This window comes from Argopecten irradians, chromosome 11 (genome assembly GCF_041381155.1).
Source record: "Argopecten irradians isolate NY chromosome 11, Ai_NY, whole genome shotgun sequence".
Taxonomy (NCBI): domain Eukaryota; kingdom Metazoa; phylum Mollusca; class Bivalvia; order Pectinida; family Pectinidae; genus Argopecten; species Argopecten irradians.
Genome location: NC_091144.1, coordinates 29,173,265 through 29,187,891, shown reverse-complemented (window position 1 = coordinate 29,187,891; position 14,627 = coordinate 29,173,265). Strand labels below are relative to the sequence as shown.

The window sequence follows — 14,627 nt, the reverse complement described above, 5'->3', positions numbered from 1 at the left end:
AATAATGGGCGTGAAAATTCAAAATCAATATGCTTAAAAATAAGTTAGTGTCACTTGCATACTCCTCAATGGCATCTAAGTTCGTAATATTGGTGTCGATGCCGATCAAACCTTAATTTATAAGAATGCTTAGTGTAAACTCTTACATCTCGAATTTTATTTTTATATCGATTTCGAATTAACGTAATTTGACTAATTGGTAGTATAGTGTTTGGGTTTTTATGAAACGTCTGTCTCAACTTTTTGTTCTCAACCTCGAGGAGATTAGGACTGACCTTGTAGAAGTATTGGATATCGGACAACGATATCAAATACGAGCTGTTCTTATTATCATAATCATAATACGTTTCAAATACGTCAAAAACATTTCCTTATGTAAGAATCAAATATCGGTTTTCGGAAATTATTGACCTTGGAACGCTATTCAGAGGCATTTAAATTTAGAGACATTCCAGTCACTGGTTATGTATATGTCATGAAAGACAGTCCTAACTAAACACCAAATCAATTTAAAATCCCTTTCATAGGTCATCTCAATTTTTCCTTAATTATTCTCGTTCGTTCTATTTCTGGTTTCTTTTACAAATATTAAATCATTCGTTCCAAAGCCACCGTTACACGAACTTGAAAAGCTTCCTGGTAGGCAATATAACATGGCTGACGCAAAGCTCCTATTCACATTATGTGTACTAGTTCAGACCTTCCATCCTTCGGGTAAGTGATCATCTATTGTTGTAAATTAATACTGAATCATGTCTTATGATATATTTATTCTAGGAAGTATACAGTGGCAACAGATCAAAACCTGTAGTTAAAATACTTGTATATCCCAGCATACTAATGCTTACGTGAGAGGTACATTTTTGTCGATATCGCTTACTGCTATACAAAATTGACATTAAAACACTTGTTTGACCGGTAAAACGTTCAGTTACTTAAGCCTCTGTTTCAAATAATCTATTTTTCGCAATCTTTATACTTGGTTAGTTAGATAAATCTGTCAAAGGGTTTGTGTCTTGTAACTACACTGTGACCATACTATGCTATTTTTGATATTAAATTTGAACACCCTAGGGATTGCCTCGAAATACGGACTAGCTTTGATAGTAATAGAACGAATATCTAAAATAATCTTAAATGAGTAGTTATGTCATATAACAATCAAACAAGTTCAAGTTTCTTATTACGTAGCAACAGGTGTAATATTCTATTTATTTCGCTTAAAATTATCCAGTCAAGTAGAGACTTTGATATTTATACAGGAGAAGAGAAAACAGGCTAGGATATGTCGCGTCCGTCTATCATATACTAAATGTACGGGCTTTCCGATGTAATCTCATTGAAATTAAAAGTTAATATTCTCCTTTCAGAACACGTCGTCGTTTATCTTTTGCGAAACATACACACCAGAAACACGCTGAACAAATGCATACTTACCGTTCGTTTCTTTTACAGATTCGTACCAGTGATATCGATACGAATGTGTTAGCATCCTATATCTCAAATGTCACGCGCCGTGCCAGAAGAACTGTTCTGGTACAGGTTGTTCGTTTTCAAAAGCGTACCACTTGGATCCAACATGGCGGACTCGAGATTTTTCATTTGTCTCCGAAAAAAAAACATCGCTTTGATGAAACCAAGATAGAGAGCATTAATATCCGATGAAATTACATCAATTATTTATTTCAAAGTATGCCGAATTATTACGTATTACTTTTATATACATTTTGTTGTTAACACAGAAATACTCGGCTTTTACATTTGAAGCGTATCTTTCATATGGGTGTTGCCATCATGGAAATCCCGAACGCGTTTCATTAAGCGGTGCCGTATCACTCTAGTACAACTTATGTATGAGAAACTGGGATTTTCAAATCCCGATTTAGAACATTTTTGTGTCATATTTGTAAACGACTTTGTGATGACTAACTAGAAATATGATGTTTAACCTCTAACGTTTGGTGTTGTAAATTGTATGGTCTAATGGAGTATGGTACTATGTATAATATGATTTTAATGATTTTATTTATCTAGGCTATTGACGGGAGACTATTTTTTTATTTCATTATAAATCATGCGGGATATACATTTTGTTAACACCATTTTTACCACCTTTAGCTTTCTTTCGCCATTTTCACTTAAAACTGTGTTGCCAATTGTATATACTATGAATTGTTATGTTTATAAGCCTTACAACTATGTTGAATGTTATAGGGATATTTTTTATATTAAAGATTGTGTTCCGGTCTGCTGTAACATCCGGGAATTAACAAGAGAGAGTCACGTGATATGTTCGGGATGCCGCCTGCTTGTTGTACCTTACGATTTACCTACAAATACGACTGCTTTGGATCTAAGTAACAACAATATAACTGTTTTGAAGAGAGACTCATTCCCAACGCTTCCACTATTAAAGACCTTGTATCTTCGAGCAAACCGTATCACTCGAATCTTATCCGGAGTATTTGAGGATCTTTCTAATATTGAGGAACTTGATCTCTCGAACAACCAACACGATCATATGTCATTGGACCTTGACATTTTCGAACCTTTGAAAAAACTTACAAATTTAAAAATTCAGAAAAATAATTTTCATTTGATCAAAGCCTACCCTGAAAACGCTCTTTCGACACTAAGTAATCTTAAACTCTTATTCATGGATATTTTCGACGGATTTTATTTTGGTGATTCATTTTCCTCCCTTGAAATGTTGCAAGGATTAGAGCTAACTTCACCTAACATGGACAGCCTGTCTATTGTTAATGCTTCATTTCTAGGTTTAAGAGGATCAAACATAACGCAACTTAGCATACATGGCAACATTAGAAATATAGAGAAAAACTTTTTATCCCCATTCAACGCCTTAAGGGTATTTAAGATTCATGCTTTTGGTTCGCGAATGGATATTCATAACGCTCTTCGTGGACTATATGGACTGAGAGGGAGAAAAATGAATGAAATATACATGAAAGGATTTAAGGAACGTTTCACAAAAGGCTATGACCTAACGAAAAAAGATGTGACTTATCTGGGATCTATATGTGTTACAAAATTATCAATAATTGAGTCTGGTCTATCTACAATCAGCACCAATACCATGACTGCTTGGACCACTAAGAAGTGTATCAAGGTTTTAGATGTGTCTTGGAACATGTTTAATTCACCACAGATGTTTTCTTTAGTAGTTCTTTTCTCATCGCTTACACACCTGGATTGTACAAATACTCGCAACAGGGGTACCAGTAAGAGGAGTATTTCATTCCATCGGGAACGGACTCTTTTTCTTCCAGAGAATCTTATTTATATGAACTGTTCTTTTTCCAGAATATCTGGATCGTTGAACAATGTTAGATTTGAAAGACATAACAAACTTGAGGTGCTAAATATTAGTTATCCAAACGGCCATTCGTCATGTCCTTCAAATATAATAAAAGGACTTCCCCATTTAAAGGTGTTAGATGTGTCTGGATTTAAGTGTTCATCACCAAACCCATGGATGTTTTCCGTACTTCCGAATCTATCGCGACCGTCGCCAGAAAATGTGATCTCGGAGAAGTGTTTGCAACAAACTCCGCGTTCTTCATGGGCCTGTATAATCTTTCCTTCCTCGATATTTCTTCCAATAATATTAACACCTTTAATATTGACTTGTTCAATGATCAAATGAATTCTCTCAAAACCCTAGAGCTGGATGGGAACTATCTTAGTGGAATTCCATATAACCTACTTCGAAAATTAATCAAGTTACAGAAACTAGATATGAGTAATAATTTCTTGTCTACAGTAAACCATTCTGAATATTCTTGTCTGGAGGAACTGAAATCGAAATCGGATGATTTCCAAATTTCGTTATTCGGGAATCCATTCGTGTGTAATTGTGAACACTTGGATTTTCTCTCTTGGTTAAGATTGACAAATGTTATATACAAAAAAGATGAATTGGTGTGTTCAACGTCAGAAGGCAACCTATTGAAGATCGTTGAATTCTTGGAATCATTTGATCAATTTAAAGACCACTGTGTTTCGCAAACATGGCTTATCATATCAATTATCTTTACCGTGGTTTTCTTTGTGCTGGGTATCCTTACGAGAGAGGCATGGCGACGCAGTGTGTGGTTACGAGTTATGTGCCGTGTTCCTGCAGGAAACATAGCATATACAAATGATATCTTTATATCTTATTGTAACGAAGATTCTAGCTGGGTTGCGAAAACATTAGCTCCGTGGTTAGATGATAACGAAATTGAATACTTCTGTGAGGATAAAGGTTTTACACCAGGACGAGACATAGCTGATAACATCATGGACGCTATAGACTCATCACGTCAAACTGTATTTGTTGTAAGCTATGCTTCTTTACAACGAGAATGGACAACATTTACTATGAGATTAACTTATGAATATTCATTTCGTGTTGAACGAGAAAATATGAATATTTTTGTTTTGTTAAACAATATACAAAAGAGCGAAATTCCCAAACTGATGCGGAACAACTGGGAAACCATCGGTCCTTTACGATGGCCAAATAAAAGTAATACAACTTTGGACAAATTAACTGGAGCACAAACCAAGTTCTGGGAGAAATTGTCAAGTCGGATTGTAAGACGAAATGGTGACTTCAATTCCAAACATGAAACAGAGTCATCTTTATAAATATATTTTATCAGACTTAATGTCAGAAAAAATTAGAGATCTGATGTTGTCTTATTTCCCTGTTTACTAGTGTAAACATTTTAACACTATTAAAACTTAATTATAAGAAAACGATATAAGTAATAATTTATTTACTTGTGTAAAAGCGCCATTTTCTGACTAGTTTTTATACTGTTGTTGATATGAGATCTTCCGAAGGTATTATCGCAGTAGCATGTATGTCCATATGTAATGATAACTTTTGTTTTTATTATCTTACTTTAAAGTTCATATTTTCTCATGATTCTATATTAAGGATAAGTAAATTTAATTTTTTGCTCATTCTATATTTTGTGCTCAGGACAGTTTTAATTTATCATCAACCGGAAATCCTGATACATTATCGGTTTAATATTAGTATTATATTGTTCCCTCTAATGTTTGTACATCCTCGATACTCCAGGGGTTCCGATCACATACGATCTCTACACCCCTGGACTATCTCATAGTAAAACTGAAGGCAGTTCAGAAGAAAATATCTGACCAATCACAGGCCTGCAAAGATTTCCTTTGAAGACTACAGAGAGAGCGACGCCCAACTTCAAAGCCACACAGTCAACCACAGTGTGCCGTTATACGGTTCTTTTGATGTACATCAAAGGACTAAATTACCTGTTCTTTCCAGTTGCCTCCAGTTTTACTATGAGATAGTCCAGGGGTGTAGAGATCGTATGTGATCAGAACCCCTGGAGTATCGAGGATGATGTTTATATTTCCGAAAAGTTGTTGTCTATCTTCTTTTACTAAATTTACTTTTGTATTCAATATTTCGTATGTATTCAAATGACTGTAATTTTAATGATAATGACAATAATAACTTTTAGCTTTCGAATTCAATTCGATGTGTATTCAAATAATTTCGCTATAAATGTTGGTCATGTACATCCTTTTATTGTATAATTGTCACTTTTGGACAAGTCGCCACTGGATAAAGACACTAAAGAAGAGTTACGTTAAGTGAAAACAAAATAGGAATGGAGTAGGAAGAGTAAAAACATGCGGAGAAAGTAAGAGAGTGGGAAGAGTCGTCTGTTATACCAATATATCTGTTGATTTGGAAGACGACTTCTAGATCATAATATGTCCTATCCAAGCATCATCGAGCAGAAACTAGCCCAACCCATCAAAAGCAGGGGAAAGAGAGGAACTTAACCTATTATTTTGGTATATACATGTATATGATATAATACTAAAGAAGAATTATTGTATTCCATTTAAAGATCACAAGGACTGCGTGCAACGGCTGCGTCTAAACCCGAATTTCCCAGTCTGAAGTTTTATCACATGAATAGAGGTGTTGTATGTCAACAACTTATTTTAAATGCAATAAAAAAATAAAAGATTAATATTATTTCTGTATTATATTTATGAATTAGCTATTATTTCAATTAGTTCAATGACCTCATCGATAGGATGTTGCAGTTCACAGTGTTATATATCTATAATTGTGTTTACAAACGACATTTGTTTTTTTTATCTTTGATCTCTTGTTTTGAAAGTGATAGGTAGTAGTGTAGTTACTGTAGAATAAATCAACGGGTTTTCTGCCATATGCCAAAATCTTGTCAGTTGTGGAACGTGTTGTTCTTCTAGATTGAGCGCTATTTCTTTACATTGTGATACAATCTTTACATTGAAATACAATGTAATTAAAATAATGTGTTTAGAACGCGATCTTTCAATACATCAGTGACAGTTCCATGTTTAGAAGAAAACAAAACAACATTTTCTCCAATAATTTTCAAATGCAAAATGTCCTGCTTTTAGAACAACTAAGTATCATCACTGCGACCGATCATATTAAAACCTTATATTGACATGAAGAAACCAGAGGGGGAGAGACATTTCAACTCTATTTAATTTTATAATTGCAAGATTTCGACCATTAGTGATATACCATTAATTATATATGCTGTCGAGGACACCAAGCAACACATCCCACCCGGTCACATTATACTGCAGCTGGCAACTGGCAAACCAAGCATCCCACTCCCTTAATGCTGAGCGCTAAGCAGGAACAGAAACTAATTAACATTCTATAGACTGGTATTGTCGTGTTGGCATGTTGAATATGTCTGTATTCCAGGGGTTCAATCTATATATTTACATAAATAAGCCTATTTTCACATTTTCTTGATCAAATATAAAACTATGTTGTTTACTAAGCTGGGTACCTACGGTAGTCAGGATGGCCGAAGATACAGTTCCGATTGTTGAACGTTATAGCTGCAATTTGATTTGAAATATAACAATGACACCTTTCAATTATTTTAATTTTTTTCAATTTGATCATATATCAATGATGTCCATTTCGAATATATATTGAAAAAACCCAATGCGGAACGACTACCGGTACAAGGTATGTATCGTTGTCAGGGTAGTGATACGGTCCGAAGTGGAGCGAGCAGCCACATTTGATTTCCAATCGAGGAAAGTTACCATGATATAGCCTATTGATGATATGACCGTTTAGCTGCTGAATGTTTGTTATGTATGTATCGGTGTACGAACGCGACATTGACTCAATTCTTCATAGTCATGCCTTTTTATTTTAATATACGGAGGATAGATAAGTGTTTGCATAGTGTGTGTTTGAATGCAAAGACGGAGGATAAAACTGTTGATACTGTTTCGGATAGGCTACCTGTCATTTTATATCTTCAACTGAAAACCTGTACATGATTGTGATCTGTTAACCTATTGTTCACTTAGACGCTCCCAGAATCGTTCTCAGACAATCATATGTTCTGTACAAACATACTGACGTAACTATGGATTTGCCCGAATATTTCTGGAAAGCCCCCGGTTGTAGCCGCGACCAACGATTCATTTTGTTGTGTATTACCGTTACAATGCTTGAACACATATTCTGCTTTGATGTTAAATACAAATCTAATAACAACTCTTTATCTAGATTATCATGACGCAAAATCTTAACGAAGTGTGAACCAAAAGTAGTCCGATCCCGCTCGGGGTTTGTATTCATGCGTCGATTGCGATTACGCTAATTTGAACATTACTCGCGAGGGTTAAACATTTAGGAATTCCCCCGAGGGTTGTGATTTTGTTATTACACCATAATAGGTAGGGACTGATTCTTTTTCTCCCGTATCAAAAGAAAAAAAATAATAGCCTAAAAAGAAGCATTTTCACCGCAATATGAACATGGTTCCATCGATCGTCTGCATGTCAATAATATTGATGACGTCATTGACAATGCACGCCACACCGTATGGAGTCATGACGTCACTTAATTGTCTTAAGGTTCAAAAGGTTTACGCGCACAATCTGTCATACCGTGGGGTTAGACAGAGAAATCTCCCACGGCTAAAACCGGTGACGAATCAGTGAATAGTGGGAGAACACATTTTACAGTGTTAGTGTTAATTAGTGATTTCTACAGGAAAGTTTCCATCTAAACATACATAAGGCATAAAAAACAACAATTTTACAGTAATAATGTCAGTGTCTTATCTAACGTTTATAAGGCATCTGAAGCCATTTTGAATGATTTTCACGGATCATCAAACCTTATGGTTTTCAATACATTAACCCCTAGAGTGCTAACCAATTGGCCAACAAAACTCAGTGGTGGAGAGCCAGTGATAGAATATCAGACACCTTAACCACTTGGCCATCATAACCCAGAGATGGAGGACCAGTGATAGAATACCAGACACCTTAACCACTTGGCCATCATAACTCAGAGATGGAGGGCCAGTGATAGAATACCACACATTAACCACTTGGCCACCACAACACAGTAGTGAAGGGCCATCGATAGAATACCAGACATGCATCTTAACCACTTTGTCATTTGTGACCTTTCTCATGCAGTAAATTGGATATACTAGAGCATATGAATATAGAAAGATAATTTGTATGCATTAGCAAGGCAAAGGACAAGGAATCAAGGCCACAACACAAACTGAAGTCCCTCATCTATGTTATCCTGGCATTGGACAGCAAAACATTTTGCTTAACTGCAGGACAAATAAGAACATGAAAATTAAGCAGAAACAGTACCCTACAGTGCAAAAAGTATATGTTTCAACTTGTCTAAATGGCTCCCACTATACAGGTTGTAATTTGTATCAATTAAGGAAAATTACACTGGAATAGCCAGGATTTGTCTATGAAACGTTACACTGTATACTCATTTTGTTTCTAGTAACCCTACCAACCGTATAAATCAATGTTTATACCCCATTTCTTTTTATTCAGTTATCTAATCATCAAAAAAAAAAAAAAAAAAAAAAACTCAAAATTCTTATTTGTTTTGCACTAGAATTTTATGTACAAATCATGTCATAAAATGTCCAAGAAACAAAATTCAATGTCGAAATAAAGTTTGATAACATTCTTGATATTCTAGGGGTTACTTTCAGTGTAGTTATCTCCACCCCTGGACTATCTCACAGTAAAACTGAAGGCCGTGTCTGTAACAATAGATGAACAGTTAATTTGGTACTTTGATGTTCATCAAAGGAATTTTATAAATCAAAAGGATCAAAAACCTGTACATTGTGGATTTACAGTTGGGTGTCATTCTTTGTCATCTTCATAAGAATTTTCTTATAGCCTGTTATTGGTCAGTGTTTTTCTCCTGAACTATTTGGCCGATCTGTCCCAAAATGCAATATGCACAACTAAGGTCTAAGGGGAACCTAGATAAGAAATTTGAGACAAATCCCTTCAGTACTTTCCGAAAAATAGCTGTAACAAACTTAAACTTTCAAAATCCAAGACGGCAGCCGGTCGGCCATCTTGTTGACCGATCAGTCCCAAAATGCAATATGCACAGCTAGGGCCCTAAGAGAATCTACATATGAAATTTGTGAAGAATTCCTTTAGAACTTTCTGAGAAATAGCGGTAACAAACTTTAACTATCAAAATCCAAGATGGCTGCCTGGCGCCCATCTTGTTGACAGATCAGTCCCAAAATGCAATATGCACAACTAGGGTCCTAGGGGAACCTACATATGAATTTTGAGAAAGATCCCTTAAGTTCTTTCTGAGAAATAGCGGTAACAAACTTTAATTATCAAAATATAAGATGGCGGCCTGGCAGGCATCTAGGTGACTATCAGTCCCAAAATACAATATGCACAACTAGGGTCCTAGGGGAACCTACATATGAAATTTGAAAAAGATCCCTTAAGTACTTTCTGAGAAATAAGGGTAACAAGAATTGTTAACGGACAGACGGATGTAGGACGGACGGACCACGGACGAAAGGCGATTTGAATAGCCCACCATCTGATGATGGTGGGCTAAAAAAGCCTAAATGTACCTACCAACCATTGTTTTTTTTTATAAAAGAATGATACCTGAAACACATATTATATTTGGCTTTAACATTGAAATCAATAATTCAAAAACAATGACATATACATACATTGTAATTTAGCAGAGAATTTTCACACACCGATCATGACATCAATCATTTTTTCCCATCTTGTGGTAAGTCTGCAGTGATCACGCGAAATGTGCTATGATACACAAAGGTTTTTCCTGCAAGCTCTGTAAAGTTCACATTTTTTGGGTCAGCAGACTCCAATCCTACACTATCAGAACCATCTCGTTTTGACACTGGCTGACCAACATTTTTCTCGTGTTTATCTGATTTATCATTATCATCAAGTATGTACATGCATTCCTGACTATTTTCTTCAGCATTTTCACCATCACAGTCCTCTTTATTAAGTTCCTGAACTTCTTCATTTTGGTTGTCACTCTCATCCTCCTCAATTTCACAGTCATTTTGCAGCATTTCTTTCAGCAGTAGACTATTCTGAAAACGTAAGATATCTTTCAAATGCTTTACAGTGAAATTTGGGGTGGCAGTTGTAGTAATCCAAGGGAGGCGACTCCCAACATCAGTGAGAATATCATTCAATTCTTTAAACCGTTCTCTCCAGACAGCAGTATAAATAAATTTGTGTTTTTTTGCAAACTGTGTAAGCTTAGTTTTGCTGTATTCTATTAGATTCATGGAACCCCAGGAAAGATAAGCAGCGAGCCCAATGATCACATCCCGATGTGGACTGTTGGATTTGCTTCGTCGTTCGTATAATTTCACGATGTCCTTCACCATATCATGACATTCTCTGTTGAACACTGGATTAGATAGGTGATAGGTGATCAGAGATGCGATACTCTGATACTGAATGTCAATTTCTAATTTAGAAATTAATCTTTTATGGAGTCTGGCAACATCCGATACAGATTGGCGAGTGATTGCACAGAACTCTTTGATCGTGATTGGAAAATTGAACTGTCGCCCTGTTATGTATACACAGCAATGGCTCAGAATGTGTTTGTTATAGGTTAACATGTGTCTAAATTCCTTGTATTGTAGTGCTCTCTGGAACAAAGAATTGGCTGCCTCAACCATCTCGGGTCTGAACGACAACTTCACACATAAGTACTGCAGTTTTTTCCTACACGTTTTGATAATTGGTTGTTCCCGTTTTGCTTTTAACTGCCTGGCATGGGATGGAAGTACAGAGTGAAGGTATACTGGATCCTGATAGCCGACGTCTCCCGCATCTGATACAAAATTCGACTGCTCTGATTGGACAGTTCCACAATTCATACAGACAGCGCCCTCTGCCTCCTGAACAATCGAGTTCTCTCCACATACTGTGCAAGTTTTGTCTGACATAGTCCTTAAATAGAAAATACAAACTGTTAGTTACATATGTAGGTTACCTCGTTAATTGGTTTGACAGGTTTAATATCCTATTAACAACCAGGGTCACTTTATTAATTATTAAGGATGTTCCTGATCGAGGACCTAGTTACTGTCAATTTTCTGTACATGTACAAAATGTATGTATCATATGCATGCACCACATGGGATTCTCATTCAAACTCACCACCCGTAGGTGGAGGGCCTGTGGTATTATGTCAGAATATCTTAACCACTTAGCCATATTTCCCACATGCATCATACATTATAGGTGTATTCGAAACCTTGGATTTCTACAGTACAATCACAGGTGTCTGCTTCTGTGATACAATGCACAATTTATGTACAGATATAGCTACAATATCTCATGTGAATATGGTCATGAATGTGTTTTTCCTAGATAGCTAGATTTGAAATAAATCATTAAAATATTTTAGTTTGGTGTTGGAAATGATATATAAAAAACAACATATTCATGTTCAAAAGCACACAGGTGCCCGTAACTTTTGTTTAGATTATAATATATGTTTTCAGTCACTGCATGGGCACGTTATATCCCAATACCCATTACCCAGTGACTGAAAACTTATATTATAATATAAACAGTAGTTACTGGCCCCTAGCTGCGACAAACATGTGAGCTTGTGCATTTATCAGTTAATTGTACGGTTAGATCAAAGGGTCTCGTTCCTTATGATGTATTATTAAACCTCATGTTTATAACAGTGTATGTGATTAGTTGAATTAGGCTACATCACATGACAGGGAAATGAAACATTGGATGTATTTCCCTGTGGTGCTCGCCCCTATTGTGACCGTAGTTATCTTCCCTTCCGATTGTACAACAATGACGGAAGAAGCGTAAAACGCCATTTTTACTATCGCAAATTTAAGTAATATTTAACCCAGAGTAGCGAATCGTGAATTTTCAGTAGAATAAACAATTTATATCCCCGGTGGCAGTGTGGGCAAGCCCTCGGGGAAATATCACACCTTCGGGTAAATAAACCTTTATATCACACTGCCACCAGGGACATAAATGCATATAATGTATGTAAATAAACGCAATGCATCTTATTTACTGTATCCCATTATTAAGAACTTAAAGAGACCCTGTGGTTAGGACAAAGGTTTCAAACTATCAGCCTACTCTTCTTGGTACTAGGTCCAACCAGTGAAGGAACAGTACAAATAATAAATAATAATAGCAACTGAATAGCAAAAATAACTGTTTGCATCTCCCAAAACACGTTATTTGCTCATAAACAAAACAACACCATCATGTAGTATTCGTCAACAGCTCCAGACATTCGGAAATCTAGATTACTACTGTTCCGTCACGACTATTGGTTTTAATTTGGGTCCCAGTAGGCCTAATTATATATACATGTATAACATGTACAACATCATACATGACAGTATACTACTAACTAGCAGTTACTATTGGGGTGAAACGACTGACATAAAGCATCGGTTTTATTTAGTCTGAACAAGAGCAGCTTTATTAATCATTACCTGTAGGGTTGAATATCAACAGCCGATCACGAACTCCAAAACGTGTACAGCTGATCGTGGAGAACAACGTCCAACTTTCGTTTTGCCGATCAACTCCACTGGTTTACGTAGCCTCGATCTAGACATGCACTGCGACCGACTTATTTAGGTTACAAGTGGTCTGATATGGTATGTAGGGGTCTATATATTAGACAATAGACAATAGACAATGTTTATTAAACCAATCAAGGTCCCGCAGGGGGCATTTACATTCAAAACATTTATAATAACACAAAGTAGACATCATACAGGACAACTTTTAAAGCACTTATGACTAGAGATTCATGACTACAAGTAGATAACTATAAAGGTTACATATGTATATAGTATATTAAATATATATATATATCTAGAACACTTTTAATTGGCTTTATATATATATATGTATATGTATATTCCTAATCAATTTCTATAAAATTAAAGACGCTTGTAGACAAATAGATTTTAACAAAACTTTATTTATACATGAAAATAGAAGCACGCGTACGGGTGTCTGCCTCTACTATCTGACTATATACATGTAGCAGGGGTACATTTGTACATGTACGTAGCCTATTATTTTTTTTCAAACCAGAAGCAGACGCATGTGGCCTTAACAGCTTTTTTATTATTATTTTGGAGAGCCTTGGCAAGTTTCATAAAATCTATGAACCATAAACACATATCACATGAACACAAAATAAAAAAATAGATACTTATACAGCAACCAAGATACTACATTTTTATGTTATTTTACATTCAGTCCCTTATAATTATGCAATGCTCGATCAATCGCTTTAGAACTATCACAGAATATAATAATAGACAAATCGGCTGCTTTTTATCTAGATTTTATAACTTATGATAAATTAAATGATGTTATGTACAGTAGAACGACCAGACTGAAAACCAGATTGATATTGCCACTTTGCCGTGTGTTTGCTGTCAGTTACACAATGTCTGAATGTAGTTGCAGATAAGACAACCATGCATTATTTTTTCATGTACAAAGTACAAACATCCAATAGTCTACTGTGGTGAGCATGTTTTATACTAAGTACATGTAATGAAGACAAGCACACATCACTTGTCTAAGTGATTCCTCAAGGCGTAAGTTGTTCCATGTGATAAGTTTGCTTTATGGAGGAGAATACCATGGCCTATCCTCGATACTCCAGGGGTTCCGTTCACATACGATCTCTACATCCATGGACTATCTCATAGTAAAATTGAAGGCAGCTCTGAGGAAAATATCTGAACCAATCACAGGCCTGTAAAAATTTCCTTCAAAGACTACACAGAAAGCGACGCCCAATTTCAAAACCACAGTCAACCACAGTGTACCGTTATACGAATCTTTTAATGTACAACAAAGGACTAAATTACCTGTTCTGTTCTGTTGCCTTCAATTTTATTATGAGATAGTCCAGGGGTGTAGAGTTAGTAAGTGATTGGAACCCCTGGAGTACCGATGATTACCATGGCCATACACCACAGTACTATGTGATTAGAAATTTTTTTTAAAGTGTAAACAAAACTGGTGATGCTTATTCGATAAAAAATAAAAATGAAACGGGCTGCACCAGTTTGTAAAATTTTAATATTGGCCAAAAAAATATGTCTGTTTAGTTTACCCGACCGACCCTAATTTTCTACCCCCGACCCTAATTTTTTTTCCACTCTTCTACGAATTTTTTTTTTTTAAGT

At 35.7% G+C, this 14,627-nt stretch overlaps 2 protein-coding genes across 3 annotated transcripts; one reads left to right on the top strand and one right to left on the bottom strand.

Annotated features, from left to right (window-relative positions):
• Positions 1-576: 576 nt before the first annotated feature.
• LOC138335227 (toll-like receptor 4) lies at positions 577-6,108 on the top strand. Its single transcript, XM_069284214.1, is given in 3 exon segments — positions 577-714; positions 2,235-3,524; positions 3,527-6,108. Coding segments are annotated over 3 exon segments (2,478 nt in total). The 5' UTR covers positions 577-653; the 3' UTR covers positions 4,654-6,108.
• A 2,839-nt stretch (positions 6,109-8,947) lies between these two features.
• On the bottom strand, positions 8,948-13,050 carry LOC138335232 (transcription factor IIIB 50 kDa subunit-like). 2 transcript variants are annotated; one of them, XM_069284222.1, is made up of 3 exons: positions 12,903-13,050; positions 10,092-11,364; positions 8,948-9,131 (listed from the first exon to the last, which is right to left on the bottom strand). In XM_069284222.1, exon 2 carries the CDS (start codon positions 11,358-11,360, stop codon positions 10,137-10,139), a length of 1,224 nt encoding a protein of 407 aa, XP_069140323.1. In that variant the 5' UTR covers positions 11,361-11,364; positions 12,903-13,050; the 3' UTR covers positions 8,948-9,131; positions 10,092-10,136. The 2 variants fall into 2 exon arrangements, with proteins under 2 accessions (XP_069140323.1, XP_069140322.1); XM_069284221.1 differs by having other exon boundaries at positions 8,948-11,364.
• Positions 13,051-14,627: the final 1,577 nt, after the last annotated feature.

Coding starts and splice junctions, on each gene's coding strand:
- LOC138335232 (XM_069284221.1), bottom strand. CDS start 11,360: ATGTCAGACAAAACTTGCACAGTATGTGGAGAGAACTCGATTGTTCAG.